Source organism: Siniperca chuatsi, linkage group LG8 (assembly GCF_020085105.1).
Source record: "Siniperca chuatsi isolate FFG_IHB_CAS linkage group LG8, ASM2008510v1, whole genome shotgun sequence".
Classification (NCBI taxonomy): domain Eukaryota; kingdom Metazoa; phylum Chordata; class Actinopteri; order Centrarchiformes; family Sinipercidae; genus Siniperca; species Siniperca chuatsi.
The window spans coordinates 21,257,753-21,279,286 of NC_058049.1; the positions used below are offsets into that span (position 1 = coordinate 21,257,753).

At 41.0% G+C, this 21,534-nt stretch overlaps 2 protein-coding genes across 5 annotated transcripts; one reads left to right on the forward strand and one right to left on the reverse strand.

Moving 5' to 3' along the window:
• The first annotated feature begins 126 nt into the window (after positions 1-126).
• Positions 127-7,657, forward strand: hmmr (hyaluronan-mediated motility receptor (RHAMM)). Its single transcript, XM_044206424.1, has 20 exons — positions 127-318; positions 601-699; positions 799-875; positions 987-1,064; positions 1,259-1,447; positions 1,597-1,683; positions 1,809-1,920; positions 2,062-2,127; positions 2,356-2,429; positions 2,537-2,607; positions 2,691-3,016; positions 3,120-3,268; positions 3,361-3,554; positions 4,422-4,538; positions 4,647-4,844; positions 4,934-5,659; positions 5,751-5,823; positions 6,459-6,635; positions 6,762-6,924; positions 7,103-7,657. The coding sequence occupies exons 1-20, from the start codon at positions 273-275 to the stop codon at positions 7,117-7,119; spliced, it is 3,039 nt and encodes a 1,012-aa protein (XP_044062359.1). The 5' UTR covers positions 127-272; the 3' UTR covers positions 7,120-7,657.
• A 213-nt stretch (positions 7,658-7,870) lies between these two features.
• Positions 7,871-14,288, reverse strand: insb (preproinsulin b). Of its 4 annotated transcripts, none has more exons than XM_044206428.1 (3): positions 13,572-14,288; positions 8,767-12,863; positions 7,871-8,123 (listed from the first exon to the last, which is right to left on the reverse strand). In XM_044206428.1, the coding sequence occupies exons 2-3, from the start codon at positions 8,954-8,956 to the stop codon at positions 7,978-7,980; spliced, it is 336 nt and encodes a 111-aa protein (XP_044062363.1). In that variant the 5' UTR covers positions 8,957-12,863; positions 13,572-14,288; the 3' UTR covers positions 7,871-7,977. The 4 variants fall into 4 exon arrangements, with proteins under 4 accessions (XP_044062363.1, XP_044062364.1, XP_044062362.1 ...); XM_044206429.1 differs by lacking the exon at positions 13,572-14,288 and having other exon boundaries at positions 8,767-8,969; positions 9,075-12,974; XM_044206427.1 differs by lacking the exon at positions 13,572-14,288 and having other exon boundaries at positions 8,767-8,969; positions 10,224-12,972.
• Between the last annotated feature and the right edge of the window lie 7,246 nt (positions 14,289-21,534).

Genomic DNA, 21,534 nt, shown 5'->3' on the forward strand with positions numbered 1-21,534 from the left:
TATACTTAACATGGATTTAAACACACATTTAAATCAGTTATTTACTCATTTAGAAGGGGGGTTTGAGTGAAAATATGAGAGGATGACAGGATGGGAGGGGTTGCGTCATCCAGGACTGGATGTCTATTGGCCATACGTACGTAGACGTACGTATGACGTTATTTTGAAATTTCAGCGGTGAAGCGTTTGTTGTTGTGTGTCATCGGGAGCTGCGCTGCAGCTTTATCGATACGGTTGGAAATTCAAAATTCGTTACGTACAGTTGATTAAAAATGTCTTTTTCAAGAGCCCCTTTGAAAAGGTTCAACGAGAACGTAGGTAAGTGACGTTCAAAAGCTAGTAGCATGTTGGCAAATTATCCACCCAAGTTATTCAACGTTAAGTAGCTTATGGTAACGTTAGCTGACATACGTAGGTAAAGTTAGTATATTTGCTAAGCAAACGTTAACTAGTTAACGTTACACTTTATATCAGTGTGGTATCCTGCTAGGTTTATTGAAGTTAATGGAATAAAGCAAATTAAACTAACGTAGGTTAGATATTTAAACGAACAAAGAAGTAGCATTGGTAACGTGGCTAACATTGTGCTATTGGCCGAAGGTTGTGCCCCTCCACCGGGATCCTATGAGATTAAACCTGGGGACCTGAAGGGAGCTGCTTCCTTCGACAAATCTGATCGATTCAGACTTGTTAAAGCAGGTGTGTAAATGTGAGAAGCACAATGCAACAATGAAAGAAAATCAGGAAATTAAATCTAAAACATAACGTACACAACGTATTTTCTATATGTGTCTCCAGCCGCGCTGCCAATACCATCGCCCTCCAGAAATGCCCTGATGTCACCTGTCCGTAGGACTTTGTCGGTTGATGGTCTTGTAAGTTTTCTTTTGTTTCAACACGTAACGTCACTTAGATGGCTCCTCAAAAACAGATCGGCTAGTCCTACTACTACTCCTGTCAAGAAACTTTGTCTTGTTGAAACCTAGGTTGAAGGGTCGAGTGTAAAGAAAGAGAAGAATGGCATGACCGTCGCACGGAAGCAGCAGAAACTCTTGGAGAAAGAGGTACACTTCATTAAAGTAACATTTGTGCTATAGGTTTAGTTTACCACAGACATCTTTTGGTTAGTTTTCTGTAACTAGTGGCTTGTGTCCTTTAGTCATAACTGAGCAACTGGTAAATCAACAGATGTTCACATTGTCATTTATCCAATTACTATGGGTGTCGAAGTCATAACCTTAGCTTTGTTTCCTTTCAGATAAGGTCCCTGGTTCAGCAGCGAGGGGAGCAGGACCGTCGCTTGCTGGCTGTAGAAGAGGAGCTGAAGAAGGTGGAGGCCAAGCTGCTGGCTGCAGTCAGGGAGAAGACAGGCCTTGCTGCCAATGTTACCACCCTTGAAAGACAGCGAGTTGAGCTGAAGAAAGTCAACGAATTCCTAAAAAACAAGGTGTGCTTGTTTTTTATGTTTATATTTAGGTTTTAGTGTATTTAGAAAAATCTTGATTACTTCTGGATGAGATGTGTCTTAGGTGCTCAAAACTTTTTTATTTCTTAGCAGTGCTGCATGAAAAGTGTGACTGAGTACATGTTTTTTAGGTTTCTGCTGACACTACAAAAAAGAGAATCAATTCTCTCACAATGGAGTTGATGGAGGCCAGGAACACTTTGGATGTTAAAAACAAGGTATGACTTGTGTACACATACTTCCTTTATTATTTAGTAAAATCCTTCATCTTTAGAGTTTTTGATCACATTTTCAGCTGCAGTAGATGCTGATGCTTACGCATAGTGTGTGTGTGTGTGTCCAGGAGTTAAGTGTCCTGCAGATTAACACAGAAGGCCAACTGAAGGTGCTCGAAACTGACCTCCAAGCTGCCAGGGCTACTGCCACTGCTCTAAAGGACAGGAATAAAGACTTGGGTAAGATTTAACATCAACATGTAGTTCTACTAGTGAGACAAACATGCTTACATGTATAGAGGATAATGATGGAGTAACCAGGGCTGTACTGTGATTTTTTTTTAAAATTTTAAAATTTTATTTTTTTTACCTTTTTTACAGAGGACCTTCATCAAGTGACCAAATCCCAGAACGAAGAGCTGGAGATTGAGAATGCCAGATTGCATGGTGAGTTCTGTGTATGGCCTGCTTTTTCCTTGACACACATTTAGTTGTTTACCCATGACTGCTAGAAAATGTAATATCAAGACTAGTTGGCAGGTTTCTCAGCCTGTCTTAGGCACATTAAGATGCATGTGTGCCTGTATTATTGCCCTCACAGGTTACAGATAATGGCGTTCCTGCTTGTGTTTTGCTTCCTTATGCTACCAAACATAATTGTGTGTTAATTTCCAGCTGTGATACGGGAGCTGAGGGAGGAGATTAGAGTTGTGCAGGGATACCTGGACGAAGCCAATGACCAGATCCAGGTATAAACTAGACCTATAAGTGCAAATCTTACAAAAGTGGACATCTTTCTTCTATCTTTTAGTCATACTTTATGAAAGACATGCTTGACCTGTTTGTATTTTTGTAGGATCTCCGCTTGAAACTCCAAGAGAAGATACAGGATAACACTGTTGCTGGTTCTCAGGTGGAGAAAGTGAAGTAAGCAAATACCTAATGGTTCACTATGCAAGTTAGATCTCAACTGTATACCATGATGACACTCATTAGTCACTTTTCCACAGGCAACTACAAGATGTGCTGAGACAAAAAGAGGAGGAGGCGCAGAAATTCCAGCAAGAGCTACAGGCATCAAAGGATGCATTAGTGAGAGTGGAGAAGAGGTTGGAGAACCAAGAGCTGGAGCTGAAGTCATCACAAAAGTCAGTGAGTGACATGGAGGAGCAAATGAATTCAGCTTACCAAGAAGTTAAAGACTCTCAAGCAACAGTTCGACAGCAAGAGGCAGAGCTTGCTAGACTGAGGGAGGTGCTCAGAAGGACGGAGAAGGAGCTAGATGAGAGAGTGGCACATCTTGAACAGAGGTATCTGTTCTCTGAGGAAGAGAGAAGTATGTTCGCCAAGTTCCTGCTACAATGTTATATTAAATTTGCAAAAATAAATTGACGGTTATGTGATGCATTTTTGTGTATATATTTTTGGGGGTTTTTTAGGCAAGACTCAGGAGCAGGGGCTGAGGAGAGTGGAGGAGTTGAAAACAGAGCTTGTCTTGCTAAAGGAAGCTAAAAGAGATGAGAAAAAGAGACAGGTTCAGCTCCAGCAAGAACATGCTACTCTTACTGAGGAACTGACGAAAGAAAAGGTTACACAAACGTTTTTGTCCTACATTGGCACATTCTTTTTTGATTCGGTGCAGAGTCACCTAAAGCCGTAACTCCTTCCTCTTTTCTACAGGCGCTTGTGGACTCCCTGTCTGTGCTGGTGGAGCAGGAGAGGGAGGAGTCTGAGGAGCGGTTGAGACAGCTAAAGGAGGAGATGGAGGAGGTGCTGGGAGAGCTCACTCTCTTGGAGGATCAGGAGCAGAGGATGCAGGAGGAAAACAACGAGCTGGAGAGACAGCTGCGTGATACCAGGGCACTGTTGGAGAGGTGAGCAAACATACTGATAAGAAGTGTTGACAGAAAAGAAAATGTAAAGCTAAAACTTGAAAAGTTTGAAAGTCATACTCACATTAAAGATGTCCTGCTCTCGACACTTGCAAAACAACACCTTTTTTGGAGGGATTTGTTTTTCACACTGTGTGTTGCTATTTAGAGCCACAGGCAGCTGGGAGCATATCCCAGCATACACTGAGCATAAAGTAGAGAAAAATAATTGACAGGTTGCCAGTCCATCACAGGTTTGACACAGACAGTGGGTCACTGTCTATTTCTGTTTATGACCAATTTCAAGTTTGCAAGTCACCTTGCTACCTCTTCTTTGGAATCTGAGGGGAACCAGGGCACTTCGAGGGGAACCTGTTTTTTTGCAGTAAAGAGTAGAGACAGAGGGAAAATAGTGTCGAGAAAAGAATGGTTGGCATGACATGAACTCTTTTTGAACCGAGGACGGCAGTTTTTTGATGTGCACCTTACAACTATGGTTGCAACTAAAAATTAATTTCATTATCAATTTTCTGGGTTATTCAGTTAATTGTTTAGTCTATGAAATGCTCTGAAGTACTATCGCAATTTCTCAGAGCACAAGATGACTCCTTCTTAAATGTCTTGTTTTGTTCAACCAGTAGTCCGGAACCCGAAGATATTCAGATATATTCAGAAAATATAAATGTTTGAAAATGTTTGTTTTAAGGTACATTTCCAAAAGCATTAGAAGTCTGTAAAATTTAGAACAGACCAAAATAAAAGGATGTAAAATAGTAATTTTATAATGATGATATCACTTCTATGTTTTAGGGCAGTAAACTCAAGATACCTACTTTTAACACATCCAAACTGTGTGCTTGTCATTTTTAGTAAGAGCGATGATGTGGCCGCTTTAAAAGAGGAGCATTTAGCAGCCATGAGAGAACTCCAAGAGGCACACACAAACTCACTCAGCAAGATGGCGGACATTGTCACAGAGATGGAAAGGTGAGCACTCGTGTGTCAGCATTTCTTTGGATGTGAGTTTGCTTCGTGTTTGCGTTTGGCTTAAAAAGTCAGGGTTAAGGTTCACAGACTGCTTGTCTTACTTTTCAGCTCCAAAGAGGCCCTGAAGGGAGCAAAGGGAAGACAGAAAACACTGGAAGTGGAGGTGGAGAGAGTGACCCAGCAGATGAAGGAGGAGATGGACAAAGTGGTGCAACTGAGAGAGGAGATCAACAGAATGAAGGAGGTGTTAGAGGAGCACCAGGAGAGAGAGTTAGCTGAAGCAAAAGCCAGGGAGGAGAATTCAAGGTATGCTTCAAATTCACTTTTAATCTGTGTTGAAATAACTGTCACTTTTCCACCTTTTTTTATATTCCCCTTTTTCCTTGACTTGACAGAATGTTGCTGGAGGTGCAGACTCGCCTTGCACAAAAAGATGAGGAGATGAAGACCATGGAGGCGAGACACGCTGCCCTGATCAGTCAGCTACAGCAGGAGCTACAGCTGCAGACAAAGGAGAGAGTAGAGGCACTGGGGCTACTAGAGGAACAGAGAGGTCAGAGTGTAACTCAGCTCCAAAATGAGAAGGAAAAAGCCCAGGAACTGCTTGAGGAGGTCAGCCAGGAAAAAGAGAAAATAATGGAACAGCTCCAACAACAAAGAGAAGAGAGAGTTAAAATTCAGACAGCCCTTCAGGTGGAAAGGGGAGCATTGGAGGTTGAAAGGAAAGACCACCAGCAGGTCAGGTCAGAGGTGCTCAGACTACAGACAGAGCTTGGGAGAGTAGACGAGGAAAGGAAAAGTCTTCTGTCTCAAGTAGAACTCAAAGACCAGTCCAGGCTTGCTCTTGAAAATCAACTTAACATGGCAGAACAGGAAAGAAAGCAGCTTCAGTCTCACCTGGACAAGGTTGAACAAGGGAGTTTGAGCTTCCAGGCCCAGTTAGACCTTATGGAGGAGAACACACGGGCTCTGCAGCGTGAGCTGCAAGAACAACGACAAGACAGACGGACTCTGCAGGAGCAGGTAGAAGTTCTGACTCAGGAAAAGGTTATGCTGCAGTGGGAGATGGAGGAGCAGCGACAGGAACTCCAAAAACAAATAACTGAAGCACAGGAGAAAAGGTGAGCAAGATTGTTTGTGTGTATTTTTGGAGGAATTATTATTATTATATTTTTACAATTTGCTAACTTTTATTCATTCCTTTCTTCTAAGCTCCCCAAGGTCAGAGACAGAACACTGGAGGAAACAATATGAGGAGCTGTTTGCGAAAGTCAGGCCCTTCCAGGTCAGTCATTTCCACATCAATTAAAATAGCCCAGATCATCTTTCATTAATGCTACACTAATCAATATCTTTATATTAACAGTGGAAAAAAATTACCATGTTTAATGTGGAAGCTTGTAGTGATGAAACTAAATAATTATCACCCACCTCTTCAGTTCCACTCCGCTTTAAGGAGCATTTTGGTGTTTTTTTCGGCTCTTTCCTTTGGTTTTACGGGTTGAAACCTCATTGTTTTTATTGAGTCTCAACGCTCTCATCAACCTTGTTTTCAGCAAAAAAAAAGCTATGACAAACCCACTGTACGTTACCTGCCCTGCACCAAACAGCAGACAGACAAAGTTAGCGACTAACTGGTGAACATAGTGAAAAGCTGGATTTTTTCCCCCTCAGGATTTGTATTGTTGTATTTGGCCGGAAATACAACTCCAAATGAATGCTGTTGCTCTTGTGTCTACTGGATGTGTAAATAGGCAATTGTTTGCTAACATGCTCGCCATATAAAGACGATAATACTGTCTGTGTTTTATTTGTTGTGCTGCCCCCAAGTGGCCAAAACAATCAATTCATGCAGATTTCATTTTAAATACATGGATGAGTTAAAACTCTCTCAATGTTTATGTTGGTGTTTGGCCACAGGAACAGCTCAATGCGTTTGCAGCAGAGCGAAATGCACTAGTCAATGAAAATGGAGCAAACCAGGAGGAGTTAAACAAGTTGGCTGATGCTTATGCTCGTCTGCTGGGCCACCAGAACCAGAAGCAGAAGATCAAACATGTGATGAAGCTGAAAGATGAGAATATCTCCCTAAAACAGGTGATGCATGAGAGCAGCACCTTCTGCTTTCCAAACCCCACACACATTTTGTCTCAAGCTGTTGTGCCTGTACTTACCATATTTTTTATTTATTTATTTATTTTCTGGCTGTGTGTGTGCACGTAGGAGGTGTCTAAGCTTCGGTCCCAGGTGAGCCGGCAGAAGAGTGATCTGGAGCAGCTGAAGTCAAAGCTCCCTGGTGCTCCTCGCCGCAGGTTTGATCCCAGCAAAGCTTTCCACCACGACAAAGAGAACGTGCAAACTGAAACAACTAAACCCCTTAAAGAAGGTGAGTACTAAACTGACCTCTCACTGCAACACCCTGGACCTACATAGGGGCAGAACTTTGGAGCTATGAAAAGATGTGATGAGAATTGAACAGTTATAGGATTTCTGTTGATGATTTTCACCTTATGCAATTGCTGAGATATTTGTGTGGGAGCCTAATTCTTTGTTTGTTTTGTCAGGAAATCATTATGCGTAACGGAGCTCCTCTACCAGACAAGAACTGACAACCAATTGGCTGCCAAATTTAATTTCTTTGGTTTGGTCTTTTGAATACTTATCAACTTCTTATTTGGAAGCTTTTTAATCTGGATTTGTACTAATAATTCTGTGTCAATTTTAATGTAATGTAGTGTAATTTATCATTCTTAAGTGTTAACTGTCTTTCCACATGCTGATGTGTGTCAAATTGTTGCGTAGAGAGCGAGAATATACGTTATCTGTTTTGATTTTAAAAAGAAATGTTAGGAGTAGATTGTGTGTGTGTGTGTGTGTGCAGGAGCAGTGTGTGAAAATAATGAGGAAATAGATGGCACACAATCGAGAGAACAAAAACATAGTCAGCATAAATAAACATTTGAGATGCGTTATATTTTTAAATGTGTTTTGGGATTTTAGCTTTGTAACTTGCTTAGCATTTCTTATGGTAGCAGAACCAGTAGCTATCACATGTGGGGTAGCTCTTTATAAATCTTTCTTCTTTGTAAATAAAGACAGATTTTAATGCTCTTCTTAAACAAAAGTGTTACTGAAATTTATTTACTTCCCAAGCCTTTTTTTTTTTGCTAGGGTCTTCTTGGTCATGTCTGTCTTCAGCCAGTAGAGAGCACTCTAGGACTGTAGCCACAGGTTGGAGCACAGCAAGATGCTATTATAACCCATGTTTCATCTACACTATATACCAGCTATAAAGAACACAAATTCACATCTTTGCAGAGAGGAGCCTTGGGTTATAGGTCATGAAGCTTTATTTCCTTCAGTTGATAAGACATAGCCAGCAAGTATTGGGCCAGAAATTGACTTTTTACAAGCTATGATTGGTGCTAGTTGTGGAGTGTCAGTTGCAGTAGCCCTCCAGGTGGTAAATGCTGCATGGCTTATGGCAGCACTGCTCCACGATGCCTCTCTTCACCTTGGGCTCATCGCGGCCAGACAGAGCCCTCCACAGACGCTGCTCCTGTCGGGCCCTTTTCGACAGGATCCCTTTTGAAGTGGAGAAAATTTCCATAGCCCTGTGTTAAGTCATGCTGCTGCTGTGCAAACCTCCAGTTCCCCAAACTACCATTTAGACTGTTCACACTTTAATGGAGACTTAATGGCTAGGTAATCTGATCTCCCCAATCCATTTAGGCTTGTTAGTCTCTACTTCAAGAGGAGAAATGACGGAGCTCCAACAGAGGCATATCATAGCTTACGCCTCTAAAGTTAACTTTAGAGGTGTAACATCAATAGAATGTTTGTTTGTTTGTTTCAAGCGAAAGTTCCAAATAATGCATTTTGGGAATAACGTAATGAGGAATTTGGGGATTTCACAAGATTTGTGATTTGTCACATCATAGATGTTGCAAGCAACAAAAAGAAACCAAAAGCCTAATGAAGGTTCGGACAAATACATAGATTTAGTTCAAGGAAGTTTCCAGCTTGTTGTCTCTAAACATATTTCCTCCAGCTAGGTTTCAAATTGGCATTCTCATTAGATGGAGTCTGAACTTTGAACATTGTAGGCAGAGACACAAAGTCAGCCTGGGGTTTCAGGGCAGCGTCATGCTGTTCCTTTCTGAACTCTCACCATCAAGGAGACAGTTTACACAAGTCAAAACTGTTTGCAGAGTTAATGTGGCCTTACCGAGCAGATGTTCCAGATCCCGCTTGTGGGGCTGGTTTGGACTGTAGAAAAAGCCCCGTTCTCCACATACAAAGTAGAGGGCGTCCACCAGGTGGGAGCCACACAGGTGCTGGGCGGGGGCCGAGGACACCCCTGGAGAGTGGAGCACCAGCAGTAACAGCATGGACACCGCCCACAGTACCCTGGCCATAGGAGGGAGACCTCTTGGACAGAGGACAAAAAGAAAAGCTCACACATTAGATAAAATTTTTATTATGCTAGGTTTCAAAGACAGAATAAAACTGAATCCACCTATCAATACTTAATACCTCGAGGCCAGATGGTTGAAAGCTAAAGGATGAAGTGATGTTCAGATTCGATCAGACCTTTCTTGAAATGACACTCCCTGAAAGGCATTACAAGACCACTTTCTTTTACAAACTTTAGATATAGATATTTCGCAATGTTCCTGTGAAATTCCACCAGATAGCTTCAGACAGGCAATGCCACAACTCATAATAAGGGCTTTGAAAGTAGCAGAAAACGTAACAAAGCATTCTTTCAAAGGCCAGGATGAAAAGCCGTGGTGAAACAAGGTCTGAGGACAAGTCAATGGATGACATTTGACTCAAATCTCTAAATCATCCAAATTAGCATGAGCCTAAGCAGGCGAAAAAAGCGATGAGTGCAAAAATGACATCTTGATATGTGGTCTTTACTGGGGTGACGTGGTAAGCATACTTCTAATTTCTATCCAAAGAATTGGATAGTTTTAAAGCTAATGGTTTCATTTTGATGTTGGACATTTCTTTGTTCATATTTGCAAACAGCATTTTAGAGATCAGCCATCCAAGGTTATGTTTAATGTTATTTATAATGTTATTTTTTTGCTATACTTTCATTCCCAGGTGAGTGTTTGTTTATCAAAATGCCATCTATTACAAGCTGGAAAGAATGTCCCCAAATAATCACTGTGGATACTGTCAGTGTATCCTCAAGGTCAGTCCCCAGCTTGCTGTCCAGCTTAGCAGCTATAGTGCTCAAGAGTGGGAATGATCTGTCCAAGATTACAGAATTGTTATTAGTGTTATTAGTTAAATCCAATTTGTGATGGATATTCTACCGGGTTGGAAGTTCAGCTCCATTTTCAAGGTGAAAAACATATTTAGCAGTCATCTAGAAACTATATAGACCTTTTGTGGACATCTTATAGTGTACTGCAGATTATTGGATTAAAAATGAATCATTTTAACAGTGTCTTTAACAATGCACTTCTGCCAGGCATTACAACACTGGCAGAGCGCTCTATCTGGCCCGTCACTCCTCTATCCCTCGTGGCTGTATGCCAGGCTCCTTGGCACGGTAGATTGGTTGAATTATAGATTGTGCCCGTGCTACTCTTTACTTTCATCCCTGGTTATTATACATATAAATTTTAAAAGTTGAAATCTTGAGGGAATGAAGAGAAACTTGCTTACCTGTGTTTGAGGCCTCAGTGCAGCAGAGCAGCTGGTAGTTGATGAAAAGGGCCTAGGCCTTTAGGACTATACAGGTACAGAGAACATCTCCACTTGGCTACCTTTCCCCTTTATAACTCCCCATGTCCACCTGGCCTTTATCAGCCTCAGTGGAAAACGCTAAGGTCCTCCTATTAACACCCTGACCTGTAAGCATGTTGATCTGCTCTTGAATGGTACTAAGCTATTTAACTGAGTGAGAACCAACAGCAGAGTTGAGATAAAGTTGAAAAGGCAGTCACCCAGAGCGATACCCAGTTCAATCCCCGCTGTGTGGTGTCCTGACTGGCACAGGAAACACACTGACGTACAAACACCATATGTCACTTTCTGATCACATAGTGTAGATTAGAGGACTTTCAGGCTTGTTAGTGACCACTACTGGTGTGTTTAAGGTGGAGCTCTGTGCACCAATAATGACTCATAAGAATAAAGTAATTTTTGTTATCAGTCTGTCTATCTCTCTGTCTTACAAATCAGAAAAGACTATAAGTTAGAAGTGTCATAAAATAGAATGATGATTAAAAAATGCAGTCTAAAAGAAGCCATAAAAATGCCATGTTCCCGTGTCATATGGCAAGTTTTCACTTTCCTGGATGCACTCACTGTATGTGTTGGTTAATAGTGTAGTTACATGTCAGTTATGCTCTGAGATATTAGGATTCTTATATTTCGTAACAGTATGCTGTGCTGGTGCTATTTTCTGCACTATTTTCAATGCAGCTTTGTATCAATATATACACATAATTTGTGATGATGTGTCCATACTAACTGGTTAGGTCCCCCTAAAAACAACAATCTAAAAAAATCTCTATTGCTCATACAAAGCTACTGTGTTACAAAATGTATCATATCCTAAATGTAATTCTTGGGAGAAAAAGTAATTTAGGTGCTTTTGCCTTCTGTTCAAGCCGTGTTTCATTTCATAGCTTTTGAATCATCTCTTGTCACGTGCAGCAGCTGTTCTTTATAATTTTAGTGTGCCTACAGTATCTGGGGGTGGGCCACATTTAGATGAGAGGTGACACGCTGTATAATTTTATATCAAATGATGGCTCAATTGTCAGGCCCTGAGGAAGCAGCACAGCTCTGTACTATCACCTCTTTGCTTCTGTGGTTTAATTTCACTTTTAATATTTAGAATTGTTACTAGGTACCACTCCGTGGGCAGTGTGTTGTTGTAATGTAATTCCCTATAAAAGAACACCTATAGTATCAAATAGAGCATATACAGGAGACCATTGGAGGACAATAGCAATACTGACTATACACATTTATATAAATAAGCTGGAATCAGGTTTTTTTCTCCTGATTTCCAATTGTTTGGCATGCAAAATATTATGACATAGACATATTAGAGACTGTGAAATTTGGGGCTGTTCCATAGACAATGAAGCTCTGATTTTGTTGAGCCATTTAATACTAAGTTGAACTGCAGCACTAAAACATACATTTTATAACAGTACAAGCATGTACAAACCAGATTTACCTACTTTGGGGGCAAAAACTCAAAAATCTTAAAAAATAACAGTACCTATTCATTGATTATGGAGCCGTGGGAGATATTACATCTTTCAGTGACTCTCAGGGGGCAGTTCTCCAGTTTTGTAGCTTCAGGAAATAGAGGTGCATGTTCATGAATTTCAGCTGAGCTGTCCTAGGAGCAGGGATAATGCGGTTTCTAAAAATGTGTCACATTCCCCTTTCAGCTGTCATTGCAGCATTGAATTCAGGTGCATGCTCACCTTGAAAAAAATCTAGTGGCTAATAAATCCAAGTACATGTTAATATGAGACAGATTTCTGTACTTTTACTATAACCTGAAGAACTTTTAAAGCCCAAAAGTCCTGAGATTGATAGAGCTATCACTTGTAATAGCACTACCATCAACTCCTGAAGCTCTTGGATCATGTTACATTTCTTAAGCGTGGTACTCTGCGTATGACATAGGAAGATCTATATTTGCGTGCTGCTATGATTTTTTTTCTGTCTTTGTACTGCAAGGATCACATGGGCTGGCCATGTGATTTGTATATGACACTTGAATAAAAGCATGCTATGTATATGACACTTGAATAAAAGCATGCTATGTTGGACTATATACTGTAGATAAATAAATCTGCCTGTAATGTTTGCTGCTTGTTGAATCTTTACTAAACATTTCTTTGTCCACTAACAATAAAAATGCTCTACAAATAACCTTTTACAGAAATGCAGGTATACAGGCTTTTCTGAGAGAAATGTTTAAAAATCACATTTCTGGTTTTGTACGGTGGTGTGTACATACCGTTTGAAAGGGGAAAATGCAATAAACTTTTGCCCTATTACTGAGATTAATATGTAATCCAATGTAAACATTACAGATATAAAAGGCAATGCAATATGAACAGCTCAGAAACATCAAACAGGGCCCTACCAAAGCAGTTTAAATGTTACATTCAAGTAAAGAAAGCTCCCATCAGTAACTACTTCTGGATAATTTCCCATGTTTATACAGATATCATGTTGGTATTAAGATTTGATCCAGACACTGCACTGTTTGATCAAAGATCCAGTTTTTGCTTTGGTTGTTTTTAGTCCAGAGGAGCTCCACACTTCTCCCTGATGGATGACAGACGTAGAACAATTCATGATTTTATGGATCAGCAATGATGGAACATTAATGATGTCATAAATGCTAATCTATGTAATCTAATACAGCCTACATACAGCAGAAATATAATATACAGTAAAACAAGATGAAACATCTCAAGTGGTTTATCCTAATGTAATAAATGTTTTGTTTTGTTTTTTTACAGTAAACATACATTTAAATTCTGATGGAAGAATTGGCAATTCAATTTTGGTGACTCCTGACTGCTGATTTAATTATTGGCCTCTTGGTATATCCTATATGTGGTAATTTGATGCAGAAACAAGCCAGAAAACCAGACCCAGCTTTCTCACAGAGTAATTAACCCAAAATTGTTTAACTTGTTTATTTATTTTCAACAAGAGGAATAAAAGCTGTTTCCAATGAGCTTGCGTTAAAAATCGTTTTTTTCATGTATAATAACATTTTATCAAGCCGACATGATCAAATATTATCTTAATAAGTAAGACAAAGAAGATCACATTAGGGTCCATGTGTGTTAAAATGGCTTTTGGGCACAGTAGAAATGATCTGAAGCGGATGTTCGTTTTCTTTAAATGACATGTTTTAGCTAAATGACAGTAGAGGGAGGGCAGGTCTTTCAAAACCTTGCCAATGAAAGTAGGGTCTTTGGAGTAATGATGAAAGAGAAAGGTGGGAAGAAAGCTATCCAGCACCTTGGCACTGCGATTTGAGAAGGTGTTAAATGTAGAACCAGGAAAGGTCCAACTGCCATGAAACTCGTCCCTCAAGGGAACAGAGCAAAGAGGCTGCGAACAACAGGCACATCCTTCTCTCCCCGGTCGCATGGCTGCTTCAATCGCACATCAAATAGCAGAGGACTAGCAGACACCCTAGACATGCAGAGACAGACAGAAGTTGGGTGGAAAGTCGGCTGGATCCCTAAGGTGGGAGTTGCGTAACTCGTCTTCTCTTCCACTGCGTTTGAGGAGATAAAAGGGAGTGAGTTCAGCCTAGTGAGATGTTGTTAATCTGCTCTGATAGTGAGCCTTTTTACTCCCATAATTATCCTCTACTTTCTGAGGATGGAAACTGAGGAGACTTAGATCATCAAAAAAAAAAAAAAAAAAATCGTTGACGGACGCAGCAGACAACAGAAACAGCTTGGATCATTATGTTTTTATGTGAGAGCTTGAACCATAAGAGGGCAGAAGTAATGAGACTTCCATGAGTCAACTCTGAGAAGTGTATACTGATACAAAGGCTGAAGATGAAGATTCATCTGTGCTCAGACGGAGCAAATCTTTGAATATTGAATGACTGCCATTAAAAATCGCTGCGGGCCGCAAAGGGAAAGCATCAAAAAAAGTGTCAAAAAAAGTTGAGAACTTCTTTTTTAATTTATTTAAAATTTTTTATTTGAATCTTTGGCAAGGGCAAACAGTTTGGATTCTGGCAGTTCAAGCAGGCCCTGTCACATGCAAACATTGTCACATGCATGTGTGCAAAAGACAGACTGGACACGTCCGCCTGTTCCAGACACTGCCCCCCATGTGTGTCACGGCCTGCTGGCTCAGATCCATGACAGAACACCACACAGTTTCAGAAATTGTCTGTGTGAGAAAGAGACTGTGAGTGAGAGTGAGAGGGCGAGGGCTGCCCTGGTGTCTGCACTCTCCTGTCCTGCCAGTGACAGTCACTAATGCAGTACTAACCTCTGTCATGACCCACTTTGCTTTGCCACCTCTGTCCGGATCCTTACAGAACACACACACACACGCACACACACACACACACTAATAATGAATAAAAGGAATGAAATCTCTTAGTAATTCCAAAGACATAAAAAAAAAACAGTACTTGATTCATAGCACGCGCGCACACACACACACACACACGTGCACACACACAAAGTAGAGACATTTGAGCAGATTAGAATTAGGCTGGGTTGGGAAACAGTGCTTGGTAAGAGCATGGTTTGACAGCTGAGAAAATGACTACATGTTATAAATGTGACAAGTCCCCAAGAGAGAGGTGAGGCAGGACAGAATGATGGCCAGTTTGATTTTCAGGCCAGAAAATAGATTTCTATTTAAACCCTCATGTGACCGGCCTTTTCAAGTTGAGCTCAGCGCGAGACAAGAGAATTCAATTTAGAATTGGCATTTTTCTAGTTTGCGTGAGGCGTCCTTTAGTTTGATGGATTGATATGACAGCGTCTCGCTTCCTCTCTGAAGGGATTTTTTTTTTTTTCACACCACATCTGAAGGGAGAAGGATGTTGTGTGTCTTTGTATTGTGACCCTCCCAACTGGGTATTACAACACTTCAGTGCACCAATGAGAAGTAGTATCAGCTTGAAATGTGCTTGATATCTTACATTTCTCATTGGAAGAGGGTGTTGATTCACTTTAGCTTGGGATTGATAGTGATATACAGTCTTTGTCTTGTTGATGGTGACAGCATTTGCGATCAGTTTTATGGTTGCATCCATCTTAAGACTAAGAGAGTACAGCCATGCAATCGGCTCGGTGAGGCTGTACCATAGGCACAGCGGTGCTCTGAGATAAATGCTAACATCAGAATGCTAGCATGCTCACAATGACAATGCTAACTTGATTTGATTTTTAACACAAAGCATGGAAATGTCACATTTGTAGGTAGGCTATTTAGTCATAAACCAAAATATTGGACCTGATGATGGCACTAGAGGAGAAGTTAAGGGATCCCCAAAGTGTTTAAATTCATCCTGAGGGGAACATGAATGTTTGAACCATGATGGCAACCCATCATATAGTTGTTGAGATATTTCAGTCTGGACCAAAGTGGTGGACCGACTGACCGGCCAACATTGCTATATTAGCCATGCTGCTAGCATGTAGCAGTATCGTTCCAAGTATAGGAGTATGATATGGTAGAATATTGCTGGTTATTTTGGTGTCATATTGATAATAAGAAATTGTTTTTGCGGCATCGTAGTTGTGGTGTAGGATAGATGGAGTTATAACAAAACTGTGCACAACCACCTCTTATAAGGAATTCTTATGTATGTGTGTGCATGTGTGTATGTGTGTCTGCGCATGTTTGCACCAATCGATAAAGCTGGTATCACCCCCAGAGTCTTTCTCCCCCTGCTCTTAGAGATAAAGTAGAGAAAGCAGACCCACAGCCAGACATATGAGTGGGATTAACAACAGGCGCTTATTTGGGAGAAGAAAAGAGGCTAAAGATAGAGGGATTTGAACACTTTTCATTATTTTGGGGAGAATGTGTACAGCAGGTACTGTCAGAGAAAAAGGTCAGAATCAATCAATCCAATGTTCTCTGCCAACCTGTCTCAAATTGCATATTGACCCAGTGTAACGGTCTCCAAACTAGTGGATTAGATGCATGTTGACAACTTTAACGCTACAGTGGAGCTTTGCTGGAGGAGTATCTATATGCCGTTATTGGGTATCTCAGGGAGTTTGAGTTGGTGTTAAGCCTGAGCTGTTCATCTCACTTCTTCCAGCGCTATCTCTACCTCGAAAACTTTCTCTCATACATTGTGCGGCTGTAAATGCGAGTGAGAGAGGTGCTGGTGGTTATGGAGGAGAATGCCAAACATGTGCGTGTTTGTGTGTGCGTGCATGTATACCTGTAACCCGAGAGTTATCTCGATGTGTAACTGTCTGCTAGCTGCAGGAGCTGTCAGCGCGATATATATAAGTGGTGTGTAGCTGCAGAGAGGGGCTGTACTTTGCCTTGTTGGCTCTTACTGAGTTTGCATCTAGCATTTTGAACACGAGGTACTACAGCTTTGATATGTTGATGAGAGTTTATGTTGTGTGTGTGTGTGTGTGTGTGTCTGTCTGTCTGTGAGAGAATTTGTGTGTATCAGTGTGTGTGTGTGTGTGTCTCTGCCCATGTGTGTTACTCTTTTGCTCGAGAGCAGGAGGGAGATGCTTCAGATGTGTTGTCCCTTCATTCCAGAGTCCTCCTTTGAGGTAAGAGGATCCCACGGAAACTTAACATTTCATTGTGGCTTGCAGCAGATAAAGATTGAATTATCTGTGTTCTCCTTAAATCCCCATTCAATTTTTTTAACAGGGATGAAAGATTTTGTCGGAGGCGCCTGAGGAGCTGTGTACCCCGCTGTTTGGTAATATCTGAAATTAATTCCTCCACCCGTCCCAGTCGTGCCTAAACAATTCAAGGGCAGTCTTAGATCCTCAAATTGAGAATTTACTGAAAGGCCTTTGTACCACAGCCAGTGATAGCGTTTTTTTAAGCATAATTCCATTTATCATTACTGTGTCCTAGCACAAACTGGTTTGTATTGCCCAAGCAACAAACTATATGTGACGCTCAATCACAAGGGTTGTTACCCATTAATGGAAGTAGATTTTTGCCCAGTGTTAGAGAAAAAGAAAGGAGAAGATAATTATTTGAAGTGAAAGCAGAGGACGCCCCTCTGTGTCACCACAAAGAAGAATTTCAAGGAACAGAAGGCAGGAGGGAATGGAGAAAGTTCAAAAAGGAGGACTCTGAGGTTTTTTTGAGACTGTGAAAAAGTATATTTCATTCTTTCCAGGTAGGGCTTGCTCCATAATTCAACAGTATCTGGACCCGAGCTTCTCATCCACACAATATTTCTACTATACACACACACACACGCACATTCACGTTGTACACTGTGTGATTGGCCTTTGCCCTGGCCCAGTAGATGGCTGTCTCGGGATGTGAATCCTTCTGAATGCAGATTCTGCGTCGTGGTCTTTATTTAATCTGCAAATATAACAAAATGTAGAAATGGCTAATAGAGTTTGGCAGCTATGCCTTTGGATTAGGTTAAAAGGGCTTCCTTTTCTACTCTGTATCACATTTGATGGGTCTCTGGTGATTAAGCCAGTAGTTCATTTCTGGGTTTGAAGAAGTAAAAGTTTTAAAGAAAACTAAAGTGAGAGTGAGAGAGTGATACACAAACTACATCACTTTATTGTAATTGGTATGGCGAACGTGTTAGCAAACAGTGGCTTACTTACACATTGAGAAGACAGAAGCAACATTAGCATTCATTTGACAGCATGTTTGTATCCACCTGATAAGTCCAATATTCACTCTCCTTTTAGCTGTTTCGGTCTCAACCAACTCCTGAGAAAAATATCTGACTCTTCAGCTGCTATATGCTCCACTATGTTCACCAGCTAGTGGCTAACTTTGCCTGTTAGCAGTTTGGTGCTGGTCAATTAGCGTACAATGGGTTTATCATTATACACATAGTCTTTGGATCCATTGGTAATATACAAATATGGATTAGAGGAGCTTTAAGTTTTTAATTAAAATATGCTAGTCTCATCATGGTGGTGTTTGCTGGCACATTTGTTTGGATTCTGTGTCTGTGAGTCTCATTCCTGTGGGTGGTGACCTTTTTGGCCGGCAACACTAGTTAAGTGTGTAACCTGTAACCGTAACCCTAAGAGAAAATTACATAGGAAGAGATTTTTGTAGTTTCAGACATAGAAATCAACAGCATAAAGTGGCTAGAAAATAATAAAACACCGGGTATTTCAACATTTGCAACAGCTGCAGGATTCCACACATTCTGCTGCAGCAGATGTAAACAAAAAGAAACTATCTATCTGAGGCAAGCAAAGATTCCCAAAAGTGACTGAGACAGAACTCACTCCAAGATGAGGGTAAATATTAGTTCAGAAGCCTTCACACTAACAACTGGCTAAAGGACGGGAAGGGATTGAAATATGACTCAGAACGTGTGGAAAGTTAAAGATTCCAGCTTTAAGCATTAAAACAGCCAAAAAAAGAGCTTTAATAAAGCAAACAGCACAGATGCCAACCTGACTTGTCACAGAGGCAATCCTTCTAATAGAACCGCTGTGATTTATTGCTGAGACTCTCCACAATAGAGACTGTAATGGGCTTTATTCATATTTTTATTTTATGAAACACGATGAAAGGGGTCATGGTGGCCATTAAGGGGATTAATGGCATGTGTTGAGTAAAGAAGATGCTATAAAGTCTTAAAAGTTAATGCTGTCATCTGCGGACTGCTGTCCTGATGGAGTGGGAGGGGCCACGCGCAGCTAATAGACATAATTCAGCCAGGTAATGTTGGATCACTGGGGGACAAGATGGATATCACTTGGCAGTGTTGCGGGGTATGTCGTGGTGTGCCGGCACATTTACGCAGGTTATTTATGCTCCATAATGAAGAGCATAATGAAAATTGGACACAACTATAAATATGAGCAGGGAAAGCGTAATGTGGAGGGATAATCATTGATGCAATTAAGGTGTCGTACACATGCAGTGTGAGCCTGGCCTCCCCTGACTTTCTCCTCTCCCTTTCGCCAAGGCTGTATTTTATCCCGAAACATCACCAATCAGCCGGGGTATGTCAGCGTAAATCCACTGGTCTTGCAGTAGGAGGCTGGCATTTTAAATATGTTAATGCCAAAGCAATAAAGTCTTTGGTCAATCTATCTCTGGTTATCGACAACCGCTGTTACATTGTTAGTGATATTTCTCTGTCTTAATCGGCGTGTGGATGTGTCTCAGTGGACACTGCTCTCACTGTGTGCGCATGAAAGAAAAGGACATTGCACACTGCACATTTTGGTGCTCTGTCAGAACTGTCAGGCTATGAGTGAGAGAGAGAAGGGAGGGAGAGAAAGTCTGGTCAGGAGATCTGGGAGGGAGAGAGATGGAGACAGATGAGAAAGGGAGTCCGCGAGCTGAGGTGACCCTGCGGACCAGATGCTGATAAACTGCCATCACTGAGCGCTCTGTCAGATCTGGCTCTCATCTGTCACTGTCATCCTGCTGCATTTCACCCTTTTCCACCCCCTCCTCTTCTTATTTCTCTTCCTTCACCTCCTCTGGATCATCTTTTTTGTTTTTCCCTCCTGTGTGTATCCTTTGTCTTTTTCATCTCACTTACAACTATATCATTTGTCTCTTCACATGCTTTCACACAGCTTACTTCCATCCTGTAAAGATTTCTTCACTTTGCGTTGCTTCTGTTCTTTAAATACATTGCTTTACACCGAATGTTTGAAAGTAAGAACGTTCAGCTGTAGCCATTATTTTGACAGCCTCAGACAGGGCAGTAGACGGGGATGGAGGCTTTTCACTGAATATTTCCTCCATGTTGGGAGACCACGGCGGTTGCTAGGTGCAAAACAATAGTTGCTTTGTGCTCATATGAGAAAGAAGTTGCAGTGGAGCCCAAATATGTTTTTTGATGTTTCAGTTTTTTTTTAAATACGTTATGAGTGGATACACCTGGCCATGTTGCGGGAGAGAGAACTACGTACGCTTTCAGTTCAAAGCCTGTATTGACAATAAGCTACAGAGATGATGAGATATGAGTTTCATGTTTCATGTTGAGTCTTAGTCTGGTGTCTATGCTAATATATGCAGAGTTGTGAGGATTACGTGGTGTTAGCATATCCAGGTGAGGATGTCCTGCACATAAAGTTCTTTCACTGTTATCCCCTGACCCACTTTATTCAAGCTGGAGTGCAGAACTTTTGTCTCCCCTTCTGGCAGTGAGAGTAATTACACAAACACTATTGACGCATGCTTATGATGTATGCCTACAGCTCGCCCCAGCCTTGTGTTCAGAAATAGTTACAAATATATAAATTTCCACAGTTCCAAGACAATAAGCCATTATTTATTTAGTAAATGTAATAGCTACATAGCCTACTCCAAATATTTTACCATCCTGTCCAAGAGCAGTAACGTGAAATCTGTGTCTGCCCTCAGTCTCGTCTCTCAGCACTCTCCAACGAGGAAAAGCTAAAGCTACTCTAATAGTTATCTGTGTTTGTCCTTGTCGTCGATCGCTTTCTTTTTTTTGACAGTAATCCTTCCTCTGAGCACTGAGTTCCTTTTTTATCTGGAGCATCAGACACTTTTCTTGGACGCTTCTTAGGTTTTACTCCTGTAGCTGTAGTCTACTCTGTTGCTACGGTTGCTCCAAAGCCATGTAGAGAGAGAGTTGCATCATCTCTGTTCAGTTTCAATTCAAGCGGCTTTATTGGCATGACTGCATACAATACAATGTTGCCAAAGCATATTAACACAAACTATACAATCACAATAAACAAAATAAACAATAAACAATGCTCAATAGTAAGCATTCTCTCCAATGGACCTATTTTTTTTTTACAGCAATGGCAGATCGCAAAGCTCTCTACATGGCTCTGGGTTGCTCCCCGCTTCTGCTCTGGCATTGTCATTGTTTAGTTGGCGTAAAATGCATCATTACCTGTGCGTCAGTGTGGGAATGACGGCAAAGACACCAGATTTAAAAACTTCAGTATATACTGCGAAATACAAAGATTTACCTGGTGGTGATAGGCTTAATCAGCATTGTGTGAACTCGTTTGGCAAGGGCTTGAATGTAACGGAAGTTCATTTACATGTAAAAGTCCCACACTCCAGCTTTAAATCAAATAATGATTCATTTCTTACACTGCACATGTAAGACTCCTGTTTTATCTTGTTTTTATTTTCTATTTAACTCTTTTAATTGTGTTTAAAGGTCCAGTATGTAACATTTGGGAGGAGCTATTGGCAGAAATGGAATATAATATTCACAAGTATGTTTTCATTAGTGTACAATCGCCTGAAAATAAGAATCGTTGTGTTTTCATTACCTTAGAATGAGACG